The following is a 17,733-nucleotide window of genomic DNA, read 5'->3' on the forward strand; positions in this document are numbered from 1 at the left end:
AAATCTCGTGGAGACAAGAGGGGCTTGGCTAACAGAAAGGAAAGATCTGGAAGAGGTGAGAGGGGTTCAGATAAGGCTGTGAGCTGCAACACTTACTAGGAAAACATCCAGGTCAAGCCCTCGCAATATTTCTAAGCAGTAACCATAAGCCCTACCCCTACATCTAAATGCTATCCCTCTCTCTGCAAGGAATCCACTACTCTTACTCCTACCCTCAAACCTCACCTGGCGTGGATTAGCAAATCCTAAATCCATAAGGCCTTACCATACACTCTTAGCTCAATTCTCACCCTATTCCTCAGCCTTTCATCCTTAGCACTGAATTCCATGACATGATTCCTCAACAGAGCCCTGAAGAAAATCCCAACAAATAACATAGTCTCTACACTACACACAGACTAGAAACCAAAGCAGTAAACACAGGCTTCCCTCTAATACTCTGCCCAACCACTAACCTTGGAAGGCAAGATCTAATCCCCAAACCTTAACCTGAACACCTAAGCCCCAAATCCTGCATTCCTGTGGTCTAGTCACCTAACTGAAGGAGTTCGACCTCATGAGGCTGGGCAGAGCTTGAGAGGTCCTGCAGCAATTGCTTGGTCTTGGAGGAGGCAGGTGAGATGATATGGATGTGGTCAGGTCACAGAACTCAAGGAGGAGATGGGTGGGGATGTTCTGCTGAGATCAGCTGTGATTCAGGGTCTGAGGAGGCAGCAGGAAGCCCATGGCTGTACAGGTTGGTGTCGGGGCACATTTTCAAAGCTTGTTTAACTATTACTTGAATTCTACAGGCTGGAAATACTGCACTGAGCACTTTGGGGATCTTTCCAGCCCAGAGCAGAGTTAGCGCATGCCCTGAGCCAAGCTACAGTATCTCTGCAGAGATCCCTTGGTCCTGGAACGTCCAAGGTGTGTGTCACCCAATGTGTCCTGTAGGGAAATGCACAGGTGTGCAGAGGTGGCCTGTGGTAGTGCAGTCCCTGTTGCTCTGGGATGTGTGTGGGTGTGTTGGGTTTTGTACAAACACCTGGGCTGGTTTCTAACCTCCCACCTAAGCACAAGTGAGGAATAGCTCAACCCCTGCCAAAACCCTCCTTGTTTTATCTCATCCATGGAGGGCAGAGCCAAAAAACCTCAGAGCAGTTCTCCCAGGGTTTGCCTCTGCTAGAAGGCCTTGATGTGCCTTGCCATTGCCAGCTCATGGGTCTTCTGCTGCTTGTCTGGGCTCTGATTTTACTTTGCGGGTGGGAGGTTGTATTGGACATACATGGAAAGGGTTTTGTAGCAGGGGCAGCTGCAGGGCTGGTGTCTGTGAGGAGAGTCCAGAAGCTGCCCCTTCTTAGAGAAGAGCCACTTCCAGCTGGCTCCAAAGGGGACATGCTGCTGGCCAAACTCAGCCAATGAGTAATGCTGTTTGTACATCTGTGAGAGCTTTTTAAAGAAAGGGGTTGAAAATGACATGAAGGAATAGCTGGGAGAGAAGATGGAGAAACTGTGAGAGAAAACAACCCTGCAGACACCAAGGCCAGTGAAGAAAGAGGGTGAGGTGATGCTCCAGGTGTTGGAGAAGTTCTCCATGAGACCTGTGGTGCACCATGTTGGAGCAGATCTCCACACTGCAGCTGATGGAGAACCCCATGTGGGAGCAGGTGGATGTGGCCTGAAGGAGGCTGCAGCCCTTGGAGAGCCCCTGCAAGAGAAGACTGTGTCAGAACTGTGGAGAGGAGCCCAGCTCTAGACAGCCTATCATGAGATGATAGGGACTTTCTTCTGAGGAGAAAATTATATCAGCCATTTGAAAGATGCTGCATAGGCAAGGACACAACTCAGGATGGCATCACCCTTCAAGAAGGAATTACCTTTGGGATTCCCTCAAAGGATAGAATTCCTGTCTGTGTCACAGCTTGAGTCACTGCACTGTGAATGCTGACCGAGGTCCCACCATGACAGAAGCAACCTCATGCTTCCCCGCAGCCACTCCTCCAGTATTCCTAACTACCATTGACAATGCAGACTCAAGCAAACAGAGACAAAAGGGAATGCAAGAATGCCAGTGCTGTACAAACTCCACAACAATGATACATGCTAGCAAGTAACTGGAACATGAGCTGAGAACCAGCTCATCACAAGCACCAAATTCATGCTTAGTTGGTTTGAAAGGACTGAGAACAGGGCATCACAAAAAGCCTAATGGAAGGAGCTACATCTTCTCAGTGTGGACTCAGTAGCAGCAGCCCTGCAGAATGACAACCCATCCGTCTGCCCATGGCTTGGACAGGTGTACAGTTTGCTGGCTGAAGAACTGTCTGGATGGCCATGCTCAAAGAGTCTGAGTGAAGAGAGATCAATCCAGTTGGTGGATGGTCGTGGGTGGCATTCCCCAGGCCTCTGTACTGGGTCCAGCTTTGTTTACTATTTTGATGGATGATCTGACTGAGAGGATCAAGTACACCCCTAATACATTTGCAGATGATAACAAGTTAGTTGGGACAGTTGAACTTCTTGAGGAAGGAAAGCTTTTCAGAGGCATCTGGAAAGGCTAGATTGATGGACTGAGTCCAATCACATCACATTCAACAATGATTAAGTGCCAGCTCCTTCACTTGGATCATATCAATCCTATGCAGCATAGGCTTGGGGAAGAGTGGCTGGACAGATGCCAACAGAAAAGCACCTGGCGATGTTGGTCAACAGCCAGCTGAGCATGAGCACCCACCCCCTGTCATGGGCAGGGACTCTGACATCTTCCAATAGATCATCTGTGCTTATGAGGTCACTGTCAGCTGAAGATCTGATAGGCCATGAGCAGGCCCATGGCAGGTGAATATTCTTGCGATGCCAGTGGTGCCTGAGTAGCTGACAGGCCGAGAGCAAATATGGCCTGTGCTCGATGCTGGGAGGACCCTGGTGCCTGAGAAGCCAGGAGGCCAGGAATAAGCACATGGCTTGTGTAGGTCTGTGGGGAGGTCATTGGTGATCAATTAGCTGATAGGTCAGGGCAAGGCCCATGCATTGTACCTGTGAGGCCACTGGTGCCTGAGGAGCTGGCAGACCAAGAATTGTGTAGGTGTTTGTGAGGTCATTGCTGCCTGACTACAGGCCAGGAGCAAGCCCATGGCAGGTGAAGATGCTATGGCATCACCTGGAGCTGGGTTGGTCAGAATAATGAAATATCCCGAGTTGGAAAGAACTGAAGATCAGAGAGTCCAACTCCAGCCACCAGACAAAAATATATATATATATATTTAATAATTATAAAAGCTATAAATAAATAAAAAATATTTAAAAGTATAATACATATATAAAATAAACATTATATATATGTAATGTGTATAAAATTAAGGTAATAAAATAAAATAAAAAATATAAAATTATTATTATTATATAATAAACTGTGTAATATAACATAATACTATATAATATACTAGAATACTGTATGTAATATAAAGATATATCAAATAACATAATGTAATATGATATATATTATTGGTAATATACATAACATATAATATGAAATATAAAATATTAAAATATAAAATATTATTAAAATATATAAAATATTAAATATTATTAATAATATTATTATATAAAAATAATAATATTATATATAAATAATATATAAAATATTATTATATATAAATATATATAAATATATATAAATATATATAATATAAAATCTATTTATATATTTTTATATATATAAATAATATATAAAATATTATTAATAACATGTAATCTAATGAAATCCATAATAATATAACATAATAGTGTATAAGTAAAAAATATATTTTGTATGTATTTATAAAATTTTGTGATCCATTAAAAATACTATATGTATATATGTGTGTGTATATATATATGTGTGTGTATATATATATATATATATATATATATATATAATAAACTATACGTCTGAGAGCATTGTCCCAACACTTCTTGGACTCTGCCGGGCTTGGAGCTGTGCGGAGGCTGGGAGGCACCACAGGGCCATGCCTGGGCACGGGGCCAGGAGGAAACCACCGTCTTCCTGCCCTGGCGCCATGTCACGTGGGCTGCGGTTTGTGCACCTGCAGTGGCAGGCAGGCTCCAGCTCCCGACCCGCCGCGGGGAATAACGGCCCCTGGGTGACACGCTGAGAGCCAGGGAGACGCCTGAGGCTCTGGGCTGCAGCTCTGCTGCCAGGGCAGGCCCTGGACCAGCTCTGGCTGCTGCCGGGACCCCACAGGAGGCTCCCTGGGGAGGGACAGGACAGGCAGCACCCCCATAACGGGGCTCTGGCCCTGCCCAAAGGCCTTTCCCAGCTGCTGCTGCCAGCACAGAGGGGGCTGTAGCAGAGGCAGGGGCTGGTCCCTTCCCAGCCTGACACAGCCCTGCTGCAGGCACAGACCCAAGGATTCCATGGCGCAAGGACAGCCGGACAATCGTACCTTGGGCTCTTGGATGCTACAGCTTAGGAGATGCTCCGTGCTCCCACAGCAGGCTGCAAGGGGTGTCAGAGCCATCTGCCCCCACACCCAGCCCTACCCCACAATGATGTCCCACCGCAGTGACGTGAGAGCCGCAGTGGAGCCGTCCCTCATATATGGTCATGAAGAGCGCTGGAGAAGTTCATTGGAGAGCTGGGCTGCGTCGGAGGGGAGATAAGTGCCGATAACGTCTAAAAAGGTGCCTGCTGCTTCGATTGGCTCCTCCTGCAGCTGGGACAGCATCTGCACAGATATATTGCCCTCCCATCATCGCCGTTTCACTGTGGGTCCCCAGAAGTTCCATCAGCAGGGCCTTGCTGTCAGGACAGGACCCTCAGGATGGGGACAGAAGGACTCCTATCCCCTTGGGTGCTGTGGCTGCTCCTCTGGGTGCATCCATGCAGAGGTAAGTGCCAGCTCGTCTGTTTCATAGCCTTGGGTGAGTGGGCACCAGTGGGGTCATTGGGATCCCTCTGGGAGTGGGGTTGTTTTCCAGGCACCACTGAAATGAGAGGGACGATGTTCTCAGTCTCCCAGTCGCATGCTTTAATCTGTGCCTATCTTTGTGGGAGAGGCACAGGTCTGACAGCAGCGACGGGGAAGGGATGTGGACTGTTGATATCCTTGTGATCAACTCTGTGCTCTGTAGGCACACAAGAGGTCCTGTGTTTGATAGTGGGTTTGGGAGGTGCCTGTGGCAGACAATGGGCAATGGAATGTGCTCAAGGGCAGGGGGATATTTGAGGGACACGGGGCTGGGGAGGAGATGCAGCCCTGTGCAGGGCTGGAGGTGGTGTGGGGGTGGGCATTAGCAGGGAAAGGGGGACACTGGGGTGGGAGGAGGTGCTGAGGGCTGTAGGACAGCAAATATCCCAGGAGGGCTGGAGCTTGGTACCCTCATCCCAGCATAGCCCATGGGGAGGAGAGGGATTGGGTCCCAAATGACCAAGGGGCACCCTATGGGGACAGGGCTCCCACCCTGGGGCCTGTGACTCTTCCTGGGCTGGGGGCATTCGCAGACACAATGTGGGGCTCAAAGCTCTTCTGACCGTTCTCCTGTTGGTTTTTGAAGGGGCTGCGGAGCTGAGGCTGGTGGATGGCAGCAGACGCTGTGCTGGGAGAGTGGAGGTGAAACTCCAGGGCCAATGGGTGACCGTCTGTGGTGACTCCTGGGACATGTCCGATGCTGCAGTGGTTTGTAGGCAGCTGGGCTGTGGGGTTGCCCTTGAAGCTCATCAGAAAGCACACTTTGGGCCAGGATCTGGTTCCATTTGGGTGAATCCTATTCACTGTAATGGCATGGAGTCTGCCCTGACTAACTGCAAGTATTTAAAAGAGAGGTTATCTGACTGCACTCACAAGCGGGATGCTGGAGTGACATGCTCAGGTAAGGACTGAACTTGTTCCCTATCTCTGGGATGAGGACACTTCTAAGGGACGTGGCTGTGACCTCAGGAAGCAACAAGTGGACACCAGAACATGGCTCTGTGTGTCAAGTTGCACTCTGAGCTGGGTTTGTCACTGCTGGTGTCCCTAGTCCCTGGGGAAAGCCCAGTGGGAGCACACTGAGCCTCGCCCTGAAGCTGGAGTAGCCAACCCTGGGGAGGTGCCCGGGGCTGGGAGAGGAAAGCCCTCACCCTTCCCCATTGTGTTGCCTCGTTCCCATCTTTCTCCTCCCATTCACCCAGGCCCTGTCTGGCAGGCTGGTCCCTATGCCGGGGGAATCTAGAGCAGCTCCCCCAGCCACCAGCAGCCTCAGGGAAGGGCGTGCAATGGCCCAGGACTTTTGGGTTGTACCCCGAGCAGACAAGAGAATGTCGGCCAAAGCAGAGAGGCTGCTCAGAGGGCAGGAGCACTGGGCTTGAGCAGAGGAGCAGGGTGGCAAATGGCACCCTGTTCCTGTCCCAGGGTCACCCCATGAGAACCAGCCTCCAGGGACACGGCCCCTCTAGGCTATGCTGACCCACTGCCCAGCCTCTCCTGCCTGCCCTGTGCCCCAGGGGCTGTGCCAGCACCTCCTGTCTCTCCTCGGTGTCTGCACTCATACCGAGAGCTCGTATCAACCCAGGGCTGCTCTCTGCCTGCACTTTTTCTCCATGTGTGGCTGGTGGCTGGGGTTGTGAATGATTAGCGACACACACTCTCCCTGCCTGAGGACCCCCCTTTACCTGCTCCCCAGATGTGCCCCATGTAACAGCAGTTCCCCAAGAGCCCCAGGAGCCCCTGGGAACAGGGGGCTTTTCTGGCAACTCCAAGGGGTTCCTCAGCCTGGCCTGAGCCCGGTGGGACAGAGCCAGCTGCAGCAGCCCCCAGTGCTTGGGCCCATTTCGCTGGGCCCACATGCTGTGCGTGTTTCATTGCAGGCAGCCCAGGGGCTGGGCTGGTTTCTGAGGAGCAGCAGGGGGGCCCTGAACTCTCTGTGCCATCAGCACCCACGGAGAGCTGCTGGGCTGGCCGTGGGGCTCTGCATGTGGCCACCTCAGGGATGAGGTGGGAGGTGGGCATGGAAGTGCCAGAGGGCTCTGGGAACTCACAGGTCTCCTTGGTTGCTCCAGGATTTGTCCGGCTGGTTGGAGGGGACAGCCCCTGCTCAGGAAGTCTGGAGGTCCACGACAGGGACCAGTGGAAAGCTGTCTGTCACTCCCATTTTGGTGCCAAAGCTGCCGAGGTGGTGTGCAGGGAGCTGCAGTGTGGCACAGCCCTGTCTGTCCATGGGGCAGCTCAGCTGGGAGAAGGGGCCGGTCCTGTCTGGGACAGAGAGCTGCAGTGTGTGGGGAATGAATCCACCATCCTCTTCTGCCCCACGGGTGCTGCCAGGGACAAGACCTGCACCCACAGCAATGGCACTCATGTCACCTGCACACGTAAGGAATTGGGTAGGGATGGTGTCCACTGGGGCTGTGGTTGTGGGCAGTGTGGGCATTGGGCTGTGCTGGGTGGGGGACAGGTGGGGTGAGGTGGTGGTCTACAGCCCTAAAATGAGAGTGCTGCAGGAGGAGAAAGGCACACTGTCCCTTTGGCATCTCCTGCAGATCTTGTGGGAGCAAGAGCACAAATGTGGCCTCTCTCACCCTCCTTTGTCCTTGTGTACACAGGGTTCAGGCTGGTGAACGGCAGCACAGCGTGTGAGGGCAGGGTGGAGGTGGAGGTGCTGGGGACATGGGGGACCCTCTGTGCCTCCCACTGGGACCTCTCGGACGCCCACGTTCTCTGTCGGCACCTCGGCTGTGGCTTTGCTGAGTCCATTCCTGGAGGAGGGCATTTTGGGAGAGGAACCGGCCCCGTCTGGAGAGACTCGTTCCACTGTGACGGGACTGAAGCCCACCTGGGGCAGTGCGCGGTGACTGCCCTGGGGGCCTCGCCGTGCTCCCAGGAAAACGCTGCTGCTGTCATTTGCTCAGGTGAGTGCTGGGCAGTGCTGCAAAGTCCATTTGCCCCTGGTGTGTGACACGGCCACCTACAGCTGGGGACCCCACGGCAGTGCCAGGCTGAATTTCTCCTCTTACCAGGCCTAGCTCGCCCCATGCCCCTGCGGCTGGTGGGCGGAGAGAGCCGGTGCGATGGGCGCGTGGAGGTCTTCCAGCACGGGACGTGGGGCAGAGTCCTGGATGAGCAATGGGACATGCAGGAGGCCAGCGTGGTGTGCCGGCAGCTGCAGTGCGGAGAGGCAGAGGCAGCCTACACCCCCGTGAGGGCCGAGCGAGGACGAGGCCCTGTGGGGCTGTGTGGGGTGCGGTGTGCAGGGCACGAGGCTGACCTGAGCCTCTGCAACACCTCCCTGCCTGAGAGCACAATGGCAGCAGGGATCATGGAGGATGTGGGGGTCATGTGCCGGGGTGAGTGGTGCTGCACGTCCCCCAGGTGTGGGGCTGGGAGGGCAGCCAGCCCCTGACGGCCGGGGTTCTCCATGCTGCAGGGAGCCGGCGGGTGCGGCTGGCGGACGGGGCCGGGCGCTGTGCCGGGAGAGTGGAGATCTACTACCAGGGGCGCTGGGGCACCGTCTGTGATGACGCCTGGGACCTGGCCGACGCAGCCGTCGTTTGCCGCCAGCTGGGCTGCGGAGGGGCCCTGGAGGCAGCCGGCTCTGCTCGGTTTGGGGAGGGCTCCGGGCAGATCTGGCTGGATGGCGTCAACTGCTCCGGGGCTGAAGCTGCTCTCTGGGACTGCCCTGCAAAGGCCTGGGGGCAGCACAACTGCAGGCACAAGGCAGACGTGGGAGTCATCTGCTCAGGTCTGTGCTGGGAGTGGGGAGGGGAGTTGGGGCCAGTGAGGCCGGGGTGAGTGTAGAGCCCGTTAGAGCCAAGTCTATCGGTGGCTGACATCCAAAGACATCCCTGGGGCCTTTCCTCCTTCCAGAGTTCACGGCTCTGAGGCTGGAGAACAGCGATGGCTGCTCCGGGCACCTGCAGGTTTTCTACAACGGGACGTGGGGCAGCGTTTGCTCCAACTCCATGACCACCGAGACCGTGTCACTGGTGTGCAAGGAGCTGGGCTGCGGGAATGAAGGGGAACTGGAAACAGATTCTACCTCTGCCAAGCTGTCTGGCACTGCATGGCTGGATCACGTGGAGTGTGGGAAAAGCAACAGCTCCTTCTGGCAGTGTCCCTCTGCTCCCTGGCATCCGCAGTCGTGTAATGACAGCCGAGAAGAGACCTACATCACCTGCAATGGTAAATCTGAGCCATCAAGGCACCAGGTCCTGTTCCCCACTGGGTATGGTGAAATTCAGAGAAGGAACCCAGAGGTTCCAACTTCCAGCATTAGACCTTGTTGCTGCTGGTTGCACAACGGTGACTTCAGTTCTCAGAGCCACCCAGATTCACCAGCAGAAGTCAATGGCCAGGCTGCTAGCAGCTCCTGTGGGTTTTGTGCATTTGAGAAGTGCCTGGGGCAGAAGATGGACAGGAAGAAATATGGGGCTAGAGTCATGGGGCTTTGGAGAGGGTACTGGGTTGGGCAGGAGTGGGAACTCTGTTCTAGACAGGGGGTGGTGTGTGGGTGGGCATGGGCAGGAGGCCACTGGGGTGGAAAGAGGGGGTATGGGGCTGAGGGGTAGCAAACTGCCCAGGAAGGCTGGAGTAGTTCACTCCCAGACCAGTGCAGCACATGGGCAGAGGAAGGACCCCACTGAACACCCCAGTGACAGTCTGTGGGGACAGGGCTCCCACCCTGGGGCCTGTGACTCTGCCTGGGCAGGGAGCACTCGCAGACCCATATTGTGGGGCTCGAAGCTCTCCTGACCCTTCCTGTGTTGGTGTTTGAAGGAACTGCAGAGGTGAGGCTGGCAGATGGCGGTAAGCGCTGTGCTGGAAGAGTGGAGGTGAAACATCAGGGCCAGTGGGGAACTGTGTGCAGTGACCGCTGGGACATCTTCGATGCTGCAGTGGTTTGTAGGCAGCTGGGCTGTGGGGTTGCCCTTGAAGCTCCTCGGAATGCACACTTTGGGCCAGGATCTGGTTCCATTTGGATGGATGATGTTGAATGTAATGGCAAGGAGTCTGCCCTGTCTGACTGCACACACAATGGCTGGGGTCAAACAGGCTGCTATCACAGACGGGATGCTGGAGTGACATGCTCAGGTAAGGACTGAACTTGTTCCCTATCTCTGGGATGAGGACACTTCTAAGGGACGTGGCTGTGACCTCAGGAAGCAACAAGTGGACACCAGAACATGGCTCTGTGTGTCAAGTTGCACTCTGAGCTGGGTTTGTCACTGCTGGTGTCCCTAGTCCCTGGGGAAAGCCCAGTGGGAGCACACTGAGCCTCGCCCTGAAGCTGGAGTAGCCAACCCTGGGGAGGTGCCCGGGGCTGGGAGAGGAAAGCCCTCACCCTTCCCCATTGTGTTGCCTCGTTCCCATCTTTCTCCTCCCATTCACCCAGGCCCTGTCTGGCAGGCTGGTCCCTATGCCGGGGGAATCTAGAGCAGCTCCCCCAGCCACCAGCAGCCTCAGGGAAGGGCGTGCAATGGCCCAGGACTTTTGGGTTGTACCCCGAGCAGACAAGAGAATGTCGGCCAAAGCAGAGAGGCTGCTCAGAGGGCAGGAGCACTGGGCTTGAGCAGAGGAGCAGGGTGGCAAATGGCACCCTGTTCCTGTCCCAGGGTCACCCCATGAGAACCAGCCTCCAGGGACACGGCCCCTCTAGGCTATGCTGACCCACTGCCCAGCCTCTCCTGCCTGCCCTGTGCCCCAGGGGCTGTGCCAGCACCTCCTGTCTCTCCTCGGTGTCTGCACTCATACCGAGAGCTCGTATCAACCCAGGGCTGCTCTCTGCCTGCACTTTTTCTCCATGTGTGGCTGGTGGCTGGGGTTGTGAATGATTAGCGACACACACTCTCCCTGCCTGAGGACCCCCCTTTACCTGCTCCCCAGATGTGCCCCATGTAACAGCAGTTCCCCAAGAGCCCCAGGAGCCCCTGGGAACAGGGGGCTTTTCTGGCAACTCCAAGGGGTTCCTCAGCCTGGCCTGAGCCCGGTGGGACAGAGCCAGCTGCAGCAGCCCCCAGTGCTTGGGCCCATTTCGCTGGGCCCACATGCTGTGCGTGTTTCATTGCAGGCAGCCCAGGGGCTGGGCTGGTTTCTGAGGAGCAGCAGGGGGGCCCTGAACTCTCTGTGCCATCAGCACCCACGGAGAGCTGCTGGGCTGGCCGTGGGGCTCTGCATGTGGCCACCTCAGGGATGAGGTGGGAGGTGGGCATGGAAGTGCCAGAGGGCTCTGGGAACTCACAGGTCTCCTTGGTTGCTCCAGGATTTGTCCGGCTGGTTGGAGGGGACAGCCCCTGCTCAGGAAGTCTGGAGGTCCACGACAGGGACCAGTGGAAAGCTGTCTGTCACTCCCATTTTGGTGCCAAAGCTGCCGAGGTGGTGTGCAGGGAGCTGCAGTGTGGCACAGCCCTGTCTGTCCATGGGGCAGCTCAGCTGGGAGAAGGGGCCGGTCCTGTCTGGGACAGAGAGCTGCAGTGTGTGGGGAATGAATCCACCATCCTCTTCTGCCCCACGGGTGCTGCCAGGGACAAGACCTGCACCCACAGCAATGGCACTCATGTCACCTGCACACGTAAGGAATTGGGTAGGGATGGTGTCCACTGGGGCTGTGGTTGTGGGCAGTGTGGGCATTGGGCTGTGCTGGGTGGGGGACAGGTGGGGTGAGGTGGTGGTCTACAGCCCTAAAATGAGAGTGCTGCAGGAGGAGAAAGGCACACTGTCCCTTTGGCATCTCCTGCAGATCTTGTGGGAGCAAGAGCACAAATGTGGCCTCTCTCACCCTCCTTTGTCCTTGTGTACACAGGGTTCAGGCTGGTGAACGGCAGCACAGCGTGTGAGGGCAGGGTGGAGGTGGAGGTGCTGGGGACATGGGGGACCCTGTGTGCCTCCCGCTGGGACCTCTCGGACGCCCACGTTCTCTGTCGGCACCTCGGCTGTGGCTTTGCTGAGTCCATTCCTGGAGGAGGGCATTTTGGGAGAGGAACCGGCCCCGTCTGGAGAGACTCGTTCCACTGTGACGGGACTGAAGCCCACCTGGGGCAGTGCGCGGTGACTGCCCTGGGGGCCTCGCCGTGCTCCCAGGAGAACGCTGCTGCTGTCATTTGCTCAGGTGAGTGCTGGGCAGTGCTGCAAAGTCCATTTGCCCCTGGTGTGTGACATGGCCACCCAAAGCTTTGCACCCCATGGCAGCACCAGGCTGAATTTCTGCTCTCACCAGGCCCGGCTCACCACATGTCTGTACGGTTGGTGGGCGGAGGGAGCCGGTGCGACGGGCGCGTGGAGGTCTTCCAGCACGGGACGTGGGGCAGAGTCCTGGATGAGCAGTGGGACATGCAGGAGGCCAGCGTGGTGTGCCGGCAGCTGCAGTGCGGAGAGGCAGAGGCAGCCTACACCCCCGTGAGGGCCGAGCGAGGACCAGGACCTGTGGGGCTGCGTGGTGTGCAGTGTGCAGGGCACGAGGCTGACCTGAGCCTCTGCAACACCTCCCTGCCCGAGAGCACACCAGCAGCAGGAATCATGGAGGATGTGGGGGTCATGTGCCGGGGTGAGTGGTGCTGCACGTCCCCCAGTTGATGGTCCAGGAGGGCAGCCAGCCCCTGACGGCCGGGGTTCTCCATGCTGCAGGGAGCCGGCGGGTGCGGCTGGTGGACGGGGCCGGGCGCTGTGCCGGGAGAGTGGAGATCTACTACCAGGGGCGCTGGGGCACCGTCTGTGATGACGCCTGGGACCTGGCCGACGCCGCCGTCGTTTGCCGCCAGCTGGGCTGCGGAGGGGCCCTGGAGGCAGCCGGCTCTGCTCGGTTTGGGGAGGGCTCTGGGCAGATCTGGCTGGATGGCATCAACTGCTCCGGGGCTGAAGCTGCTCTCTGGGACTGCCCTGCCAAGGCCTGGGGGCAGCACGACTGCAGGCACAAGGAGGACGCGGGAGTCATCTGCTCAGGTCTGTGCTGTGAGCTGGGAGGAAAGCTGGGGCCAGTGAGGCCAGGGTGAGGGTAGAGCCAGGTAAGGCTAAGGCTATCAGTGTCTGACATCCAAGGACATCCCTGGGGCCTTTCCTCCTTCCAGAGTTCATGGCCCTGAGGCTGGAGAACAGCAATGGCTGCTCCGGGCGCCTGCAGGTTTTCTACAACGGGACGTGGGGCAGCGTTTGCTCCAACTCCATGACCACCGAGACGGCGTCACTGGTGTGCAAGGAGCTGGGCTGCGGGAATGAGGGAGAACTGGAAACAATCTCAAATTATGAGAAGCTGTCTGGCACTGCGTGGCTGGATCACGTGGAGTGTGGGAAAAGCAACAGCTCCTTCTGGCAGTGTCCCTCTGCTGCCTGGGATCCGCAGTCGTGTGATGACAGCCGAGAAGAGACCTACATCACCTGCAATGGTAAATCCGAGCCATCAAGGCACCAGGTCCTGTTCCCCACTGGGTATGGTGAAATGCAGAGAAGGAACCCAGAGAGGCTTTGACTTCCTGCTTTAGACCCTGTTGCTGCTGGTGGCACAAAGGTGACTTCAGCTCTCAGAGCCACCCATGTCCACCAGCAGCAGTCAACATGTGGGCTGCCCTCAGCCCCTAGGGGATGCAGAGGCATCTCCACGCAAGGTCTGAGAGGAGACCATGCAGGGCTTTCAGGAGTCCCCCCTCCATGGACAGCCTCTTGCTGCTCTGTGAACCAGGGACCCTGTGGGGCCGAGCACTTGGTTCCCCTCTGCAGTGCCGTGTGTGTCCCCTGAGTGAACAGGGTTCTGCTGCTGCCCTGACCCAGCATGGGGACATGTGAGCAGAGGTCAGCTCTGCTCTCTTCTGCATGACCCCCAGAGCAGCCCTTTTCAGCCCAACTTCTCTTTCCTTTGGGACATGGACAGAAAGGCCGCAGGTGGCTGCATGCCCCAACTCCACCAGCTGCACAGGTAGGGAGCTGCCCCTGCACGTGCCCCCCTTACCTGGCAGGGCTCCCCCAGTTGTCCTGGTGCCATGGGACATCGCTGCCTCCCCAGACAGGGAGAAGATCCGTACCGTGGGAGGCAAGGACGGCTGCTCGGGCAGAGTGGAGATCTGGCACCGCGGCACCTGGGGGACGCTGTGTGACAATGCCTGGGACATGCGGGATGCCGAGGTGGCGTGCAGGCAGCTGGGCTGTGGCCCCGCCGTCTATGCCCTGGGCCAGGCTGCTGCTGGAGAGGGGACGGGCCCCATGTGGCTGATGGAGTGCAGCGGGACGGAGCTGTCTCTGCAGGACTGCTGGGCCCAGCCAGGGGACAGCGGTGCCTGCCAGCATAAGGCAGATGCGGCTGTGCATTGCTCAGGTGAGCAGTGGGGCTGGGAGACATGGCTGGGGGCTTGGCAAGGAGCTGGCTTGGGTGTCTGTCCTGCTGGATCCTGGCATGGCCCCAGTGCTGGCCTGAGCAAGGGTGTCCCTGCAGAGTGGGAGGCTGGTGGTGGGTGGGGAGCAGCCTCTGTGGGGCTGGATGTGCCAGCACATCCCCTGGGCTGCCTGCACTGTCCTGTGAGCAGCCCAGAGCAGTGGTGCTGGGCCCTGTCCCTGCCACCCTGCCCAGCCCCACAGGAGGGACAATTCAGGTGGCAAATTTTGGCGTCATTTGCCAGAGAGGCTGCCTGGTGCCACAGCCCCAGCCTCTCAGCCCAGCTCTCCTTCTGCTCCCCTGTAGCTGCACCCAGGACAGCAACATCCTCCCCACAAGCAGGTAAGCTGTCCTTCCCCAGGGCTGGGTCTGCCCACAGAGAAGCTGTGACCTACAGCCAGGGGAAGGGGCTCCTTGCTGGGCTCTCAGGAAATTGAGGGAGATGGGAGAAGTCTGTGATGGACCCAGCAGGGTGGGAGCTGCCCCATCACCCAGCCCTGTCCCCCCCAGCCCCTGCTGCCTTGTGTGGTCAGGAGTGGCATGTCCTGCCCCCAGCCTCTCCCTTGTCTGATGCTGCCCCTGCCATGTTCCTGCCCATGCAGATCCCCCACGGAGCCGTCCGACCACCAGCAGCGAGAGACTCTCGGTGCCTGTCATCCTCTGCATCATCCTTGGGGCCCTCATCTGCCTGCTCCTGGCCCTCCTGGCTGGGCAGGTGCGAAGCGCCAGGGCTCGGCGCAGAGGTGGGTCCTTCCCCAGTGGTCCTGGGGGGCAGATGCCTCCTGGCAGGGATGGGCGTGTTGGTGTCCTGGGACACAGAAACAGAGCCGTGTGCTGCCTCCTGCCCCATGTGCTGCCCCACTGACTGACAGACGAACATCAAGGGATAGAGAGAGTCCAGACCCTGGGGCATCAGTTCTGGGGTGAGGAGAGAAATGTGAGAGCTGGGCTGGGTGAGAAGGGGAAGATGCACTGCTGTCAGTCCTCTGAGCAGCTCTGCCAGGAGGAGCATGGGGCAGCAGGGTCCATCACTGTGGTGTCAGCCACCCCCCAACAGGACACGGGCTGTGCTTTTGATGTGTGGGGCAGAGATGGAGCAGCTCCATGAGAAGGGGAAATGAGGGAATTTGTGCAGGGTCTGCACTCGGACATGACCCAGGGACCAAAGGGGCACAAGGGCTGTTTCCAAAGGGATGGTGCAAGGCTGATGCTGCCCCAGACCATCTCCATGGGGATGCTGCCCTCCATGGGGATGTGGCCTCAGTGCCAACACAACACAGAGGGGCTGTGCTGTGGGGACAGCCCTGTGCTGGCCTAGGGAATGGGGCTGAGGGAACCCAGTGGGGTCCTGTCCCTCTCTGCCCATTCCCAGACCTGCCCTGCCTCTGTCCCCAGGCTCTGGGAGAGCTGGGGAGCCCTTCCCTGAGGCCGTGTACGAGGAGATCGCTTACAGCCTGGCGTGGGAGAAGCAGGCGAGGTTCAGTCTCTCAGGTGGGTGTATGTTCATGAAGGGGATCTTTCTCCCTATCCCAGACCAGGGCTGTCCCCTGCAACTCCTGCCAATGGTCCCTGAAATGGTTGGACCATGGGATCTGTGGGAGAGATCCAGGTGTTGGCCCCCACAGAGGAGCTTCCTCCACACCAGCTCTGCCCATCCCAGAGGGGACAGCCCCTCTCTGCCTGGCCCTGCACCCTGGGGACATCCAAGGGCTGAGCGAAGGGGCTGTCCCAGGGCAGCTCTGGGAGCCCCTACGGGATGGGCTCATCCCAGGGTAGCAGGGGTGGTCTCCCCCCCACTCTGACCCAGTGCTGTGGTTGCCCATCCCCAGCAGTGCTGACCACGAGATGGGGCAGCAGGGCTCATCCCACAGCACCCACTGCAGCTCTCTGCAGCCTCCTTTTCAGAGGGGTCCCTGCCCCAGCTGAAGCCCTACCCCAGGCACAGAGAGGAGGAGGATGGTCTGGGGCCAGCCCCAGGGATTGGAGGGGGAGGGAGAGGAAGGGCTCTATCTCTCCTCCCAGAAGACAGACAGACAGCAGTGCCACTGAGTGCCACCATCAGAGCTGGAAGGACGAGGGCTCTGCTTTGGCCCTGACACCAGCAGCATGTCAGCCCTGTGTCCCCACACACCCTTCCATCCTCTGCTCTGCAGAACGTCTCTTCTCACTGCCACCACCTCTCCTCTCCTTTCAGATGTCCCTGTCCTGCCTGGAGGTGACCCAGTGGATGGCTACGATGATGCTGAGGAGGTTTCTGACCCTGGGGAGCATCCTTTCCCTGGGCAGGGGGACTGGGAAGTGCCCAGGACACCAGAGGAAGGAGATGGGCCCAGGAATACAGCCACAGGTGAGAGGGCAATGCAGCACTGCCACTTCCTAGGTGCCAATCCCAGGGCCAGGAGAATCCATGAAATATTTAGAGCCTGATCTCCTGACATGGAGAACCTGTCCTGAGATATTTTGGGGGGCTGGGAGAATGGGCCGAGTGTCTCAGGCTGGTGCGGAGGGGGAAGGTGTTGTACAGCCCTGAGGAGCACCCCACAGGCCCAACCACAGCAGCCTGCCTTGATGCTTACAGAGGGAAGCCTGCGCTCCCGGAGAAGTGCTGGGCACCCTGGAGCTGAGGGAGACACCTTGTCCCCTTTTCTGGTACACATGTGCTATGACGATGCTGAAGAGGTGTCTCTGGCATGTCCCCATGAGGACACCCAGGATGTGACACCAGAGCCACCTGCACAAGTGTCCCAGAGCTCCAGGCCAGCAGAGCCCAGCCCTGCCGAGCAGCTGGTTGCAACCAGGAAGGAGGAGAGCTCAGTGCCACTGGGAGAGCCGTGAGTGCCAGGGAACGGTCTCCCTTTTCCAGCAGTCTGCAGACACACATGGGTATTTCCCCTCTTGGTATTCCCTGTTTTTGTGCTTTGTGTTGGCAAATGTTTATATTAAAACATTCTGGGGGCTTTGCCCCAGGTCCAGTGTTTCCCTGCCCAGGTGTCGGGGTCTCTCTCTGAGGCTAACCAATTGGAGTAGAGCTCAAAGATGCAATAGTGGGGAATGGTCATTTCTTGGGACCAAGAGGGTTGGGATCAGGCTGGGGGGCTGCCACAACCCCCAGTGCCTAGACACTATTCCTACTGACAGAGGCATTTCCATCCTGCCAGCCACAGGCAGTTTCCAGCAAAAGTGGCTCTATGTGATGTCCCATGATGCACTCGCTGGTAGCACCCATCTTCTACAGCCTTGGGCCCCCGTGGAACCCAGGGATGACTGTCCAGAACCCACAGACAGAAGAACCTCTCCTGCAGGATCAGAGTGGTGAGAAGTGTTGGACCCCTGGGCAGGACTTAGTACCCATACTGCCCTCCCTGATCCTGCTGGTAGGTCCTCCCCAGCTCTTCCCCAGCAGGCGCCTCTGTTGCAGGCTGA

The 17,733-nt window shown here is 57.4% G+C and overlaps 3 protein-coding genes across 3 annotated transcripts in view; all 3 read left to right on the plus strand.

Annotated features, from left to right (window-relative positions):
- The first annotated feature begins 4,772 nt into the window (after positions 1-4,772).
- The window catches only part of LOC311428217 (antigen WC1.1-like), a 197,570-nt gene continuing 184,609 nt past the window's right edge, over positions 4,773-17,733 (plus strand). The window contains exons 1-2 of the mRNA XM_084539750.1: positions 4,773-4,872; positions 5,539-5,853. Of these exons, the coding sequence (XP_084395876.1) occupies positions 4,806-4,872; positions 5,539-5,853 (382 nt within the window). The 5' untranslated portion in view covers positions 4,773-4,805. The remainder of the gene's footprint in view (positions 4,873-5,538; positions 5,854-17,733) is intronic.
- LOC311428245 (antigen WC1.1-like) lies at positions 6,970-13,523 on the plus strand (the record flags this gene model as incomplete). Its single annotated transcript, XM_084539781.1, has 12 exons — positions 6,970-7,330; positions 7,562-7,867; positions 7,982-8,302; positions 8,383-8,697; positions 8,823-9,137; positions 9,732-10,046; positions 11,215-11,523; positions 11,755-12,060; positions 12,169-12,495; positions 12,576-12,890; positions 13,016-13,330; positions 13,453-13,523. The coding sequence occupies 12 exons, from the start codon at positions 6,970-6,972 to the stop codon at positions 13,521-13,523; spliced, it is 3,576 nt and encodes a 1,191-aa protein (XP_084395907.1).
- LOC311428246 (antigen WC1.1-like) lies at positions 14,142-17,293 on the plus strand (the record flags this gene model as incomplete). Its single annotated transcript, XM_084539782.1, has 6 exons — positions 14,142-14,253; positions 14,617-14,652; positions 14,913-15,053; positions 15,706-15,801; positions 16,505-16,657; positions 16,889-17,293. The coding sequence occupies 6 exons, from the start codon at positions 14,142-14,144 to the stop codon at positions 17,143-17,145; spliced, it is 795 nt and encodes a 264-aa protein (XP_084395908.1). The 3' UTR covers positions 17,146-17,293.

Source organism: Aythya ferina (genome assembly GCF_964211825.1).
Source record: "Aythya ferina genome assembly, contig: HAP1_SCAFFOLD_37, whole genome shotgun sequence".
Classification (NCBI taxonomy): domain Eukaryota; kingdom Metazoa; phylum Chordata; class Aves; order Anseriformes; family Anatidae; genus Aythya; species Aythya ferina.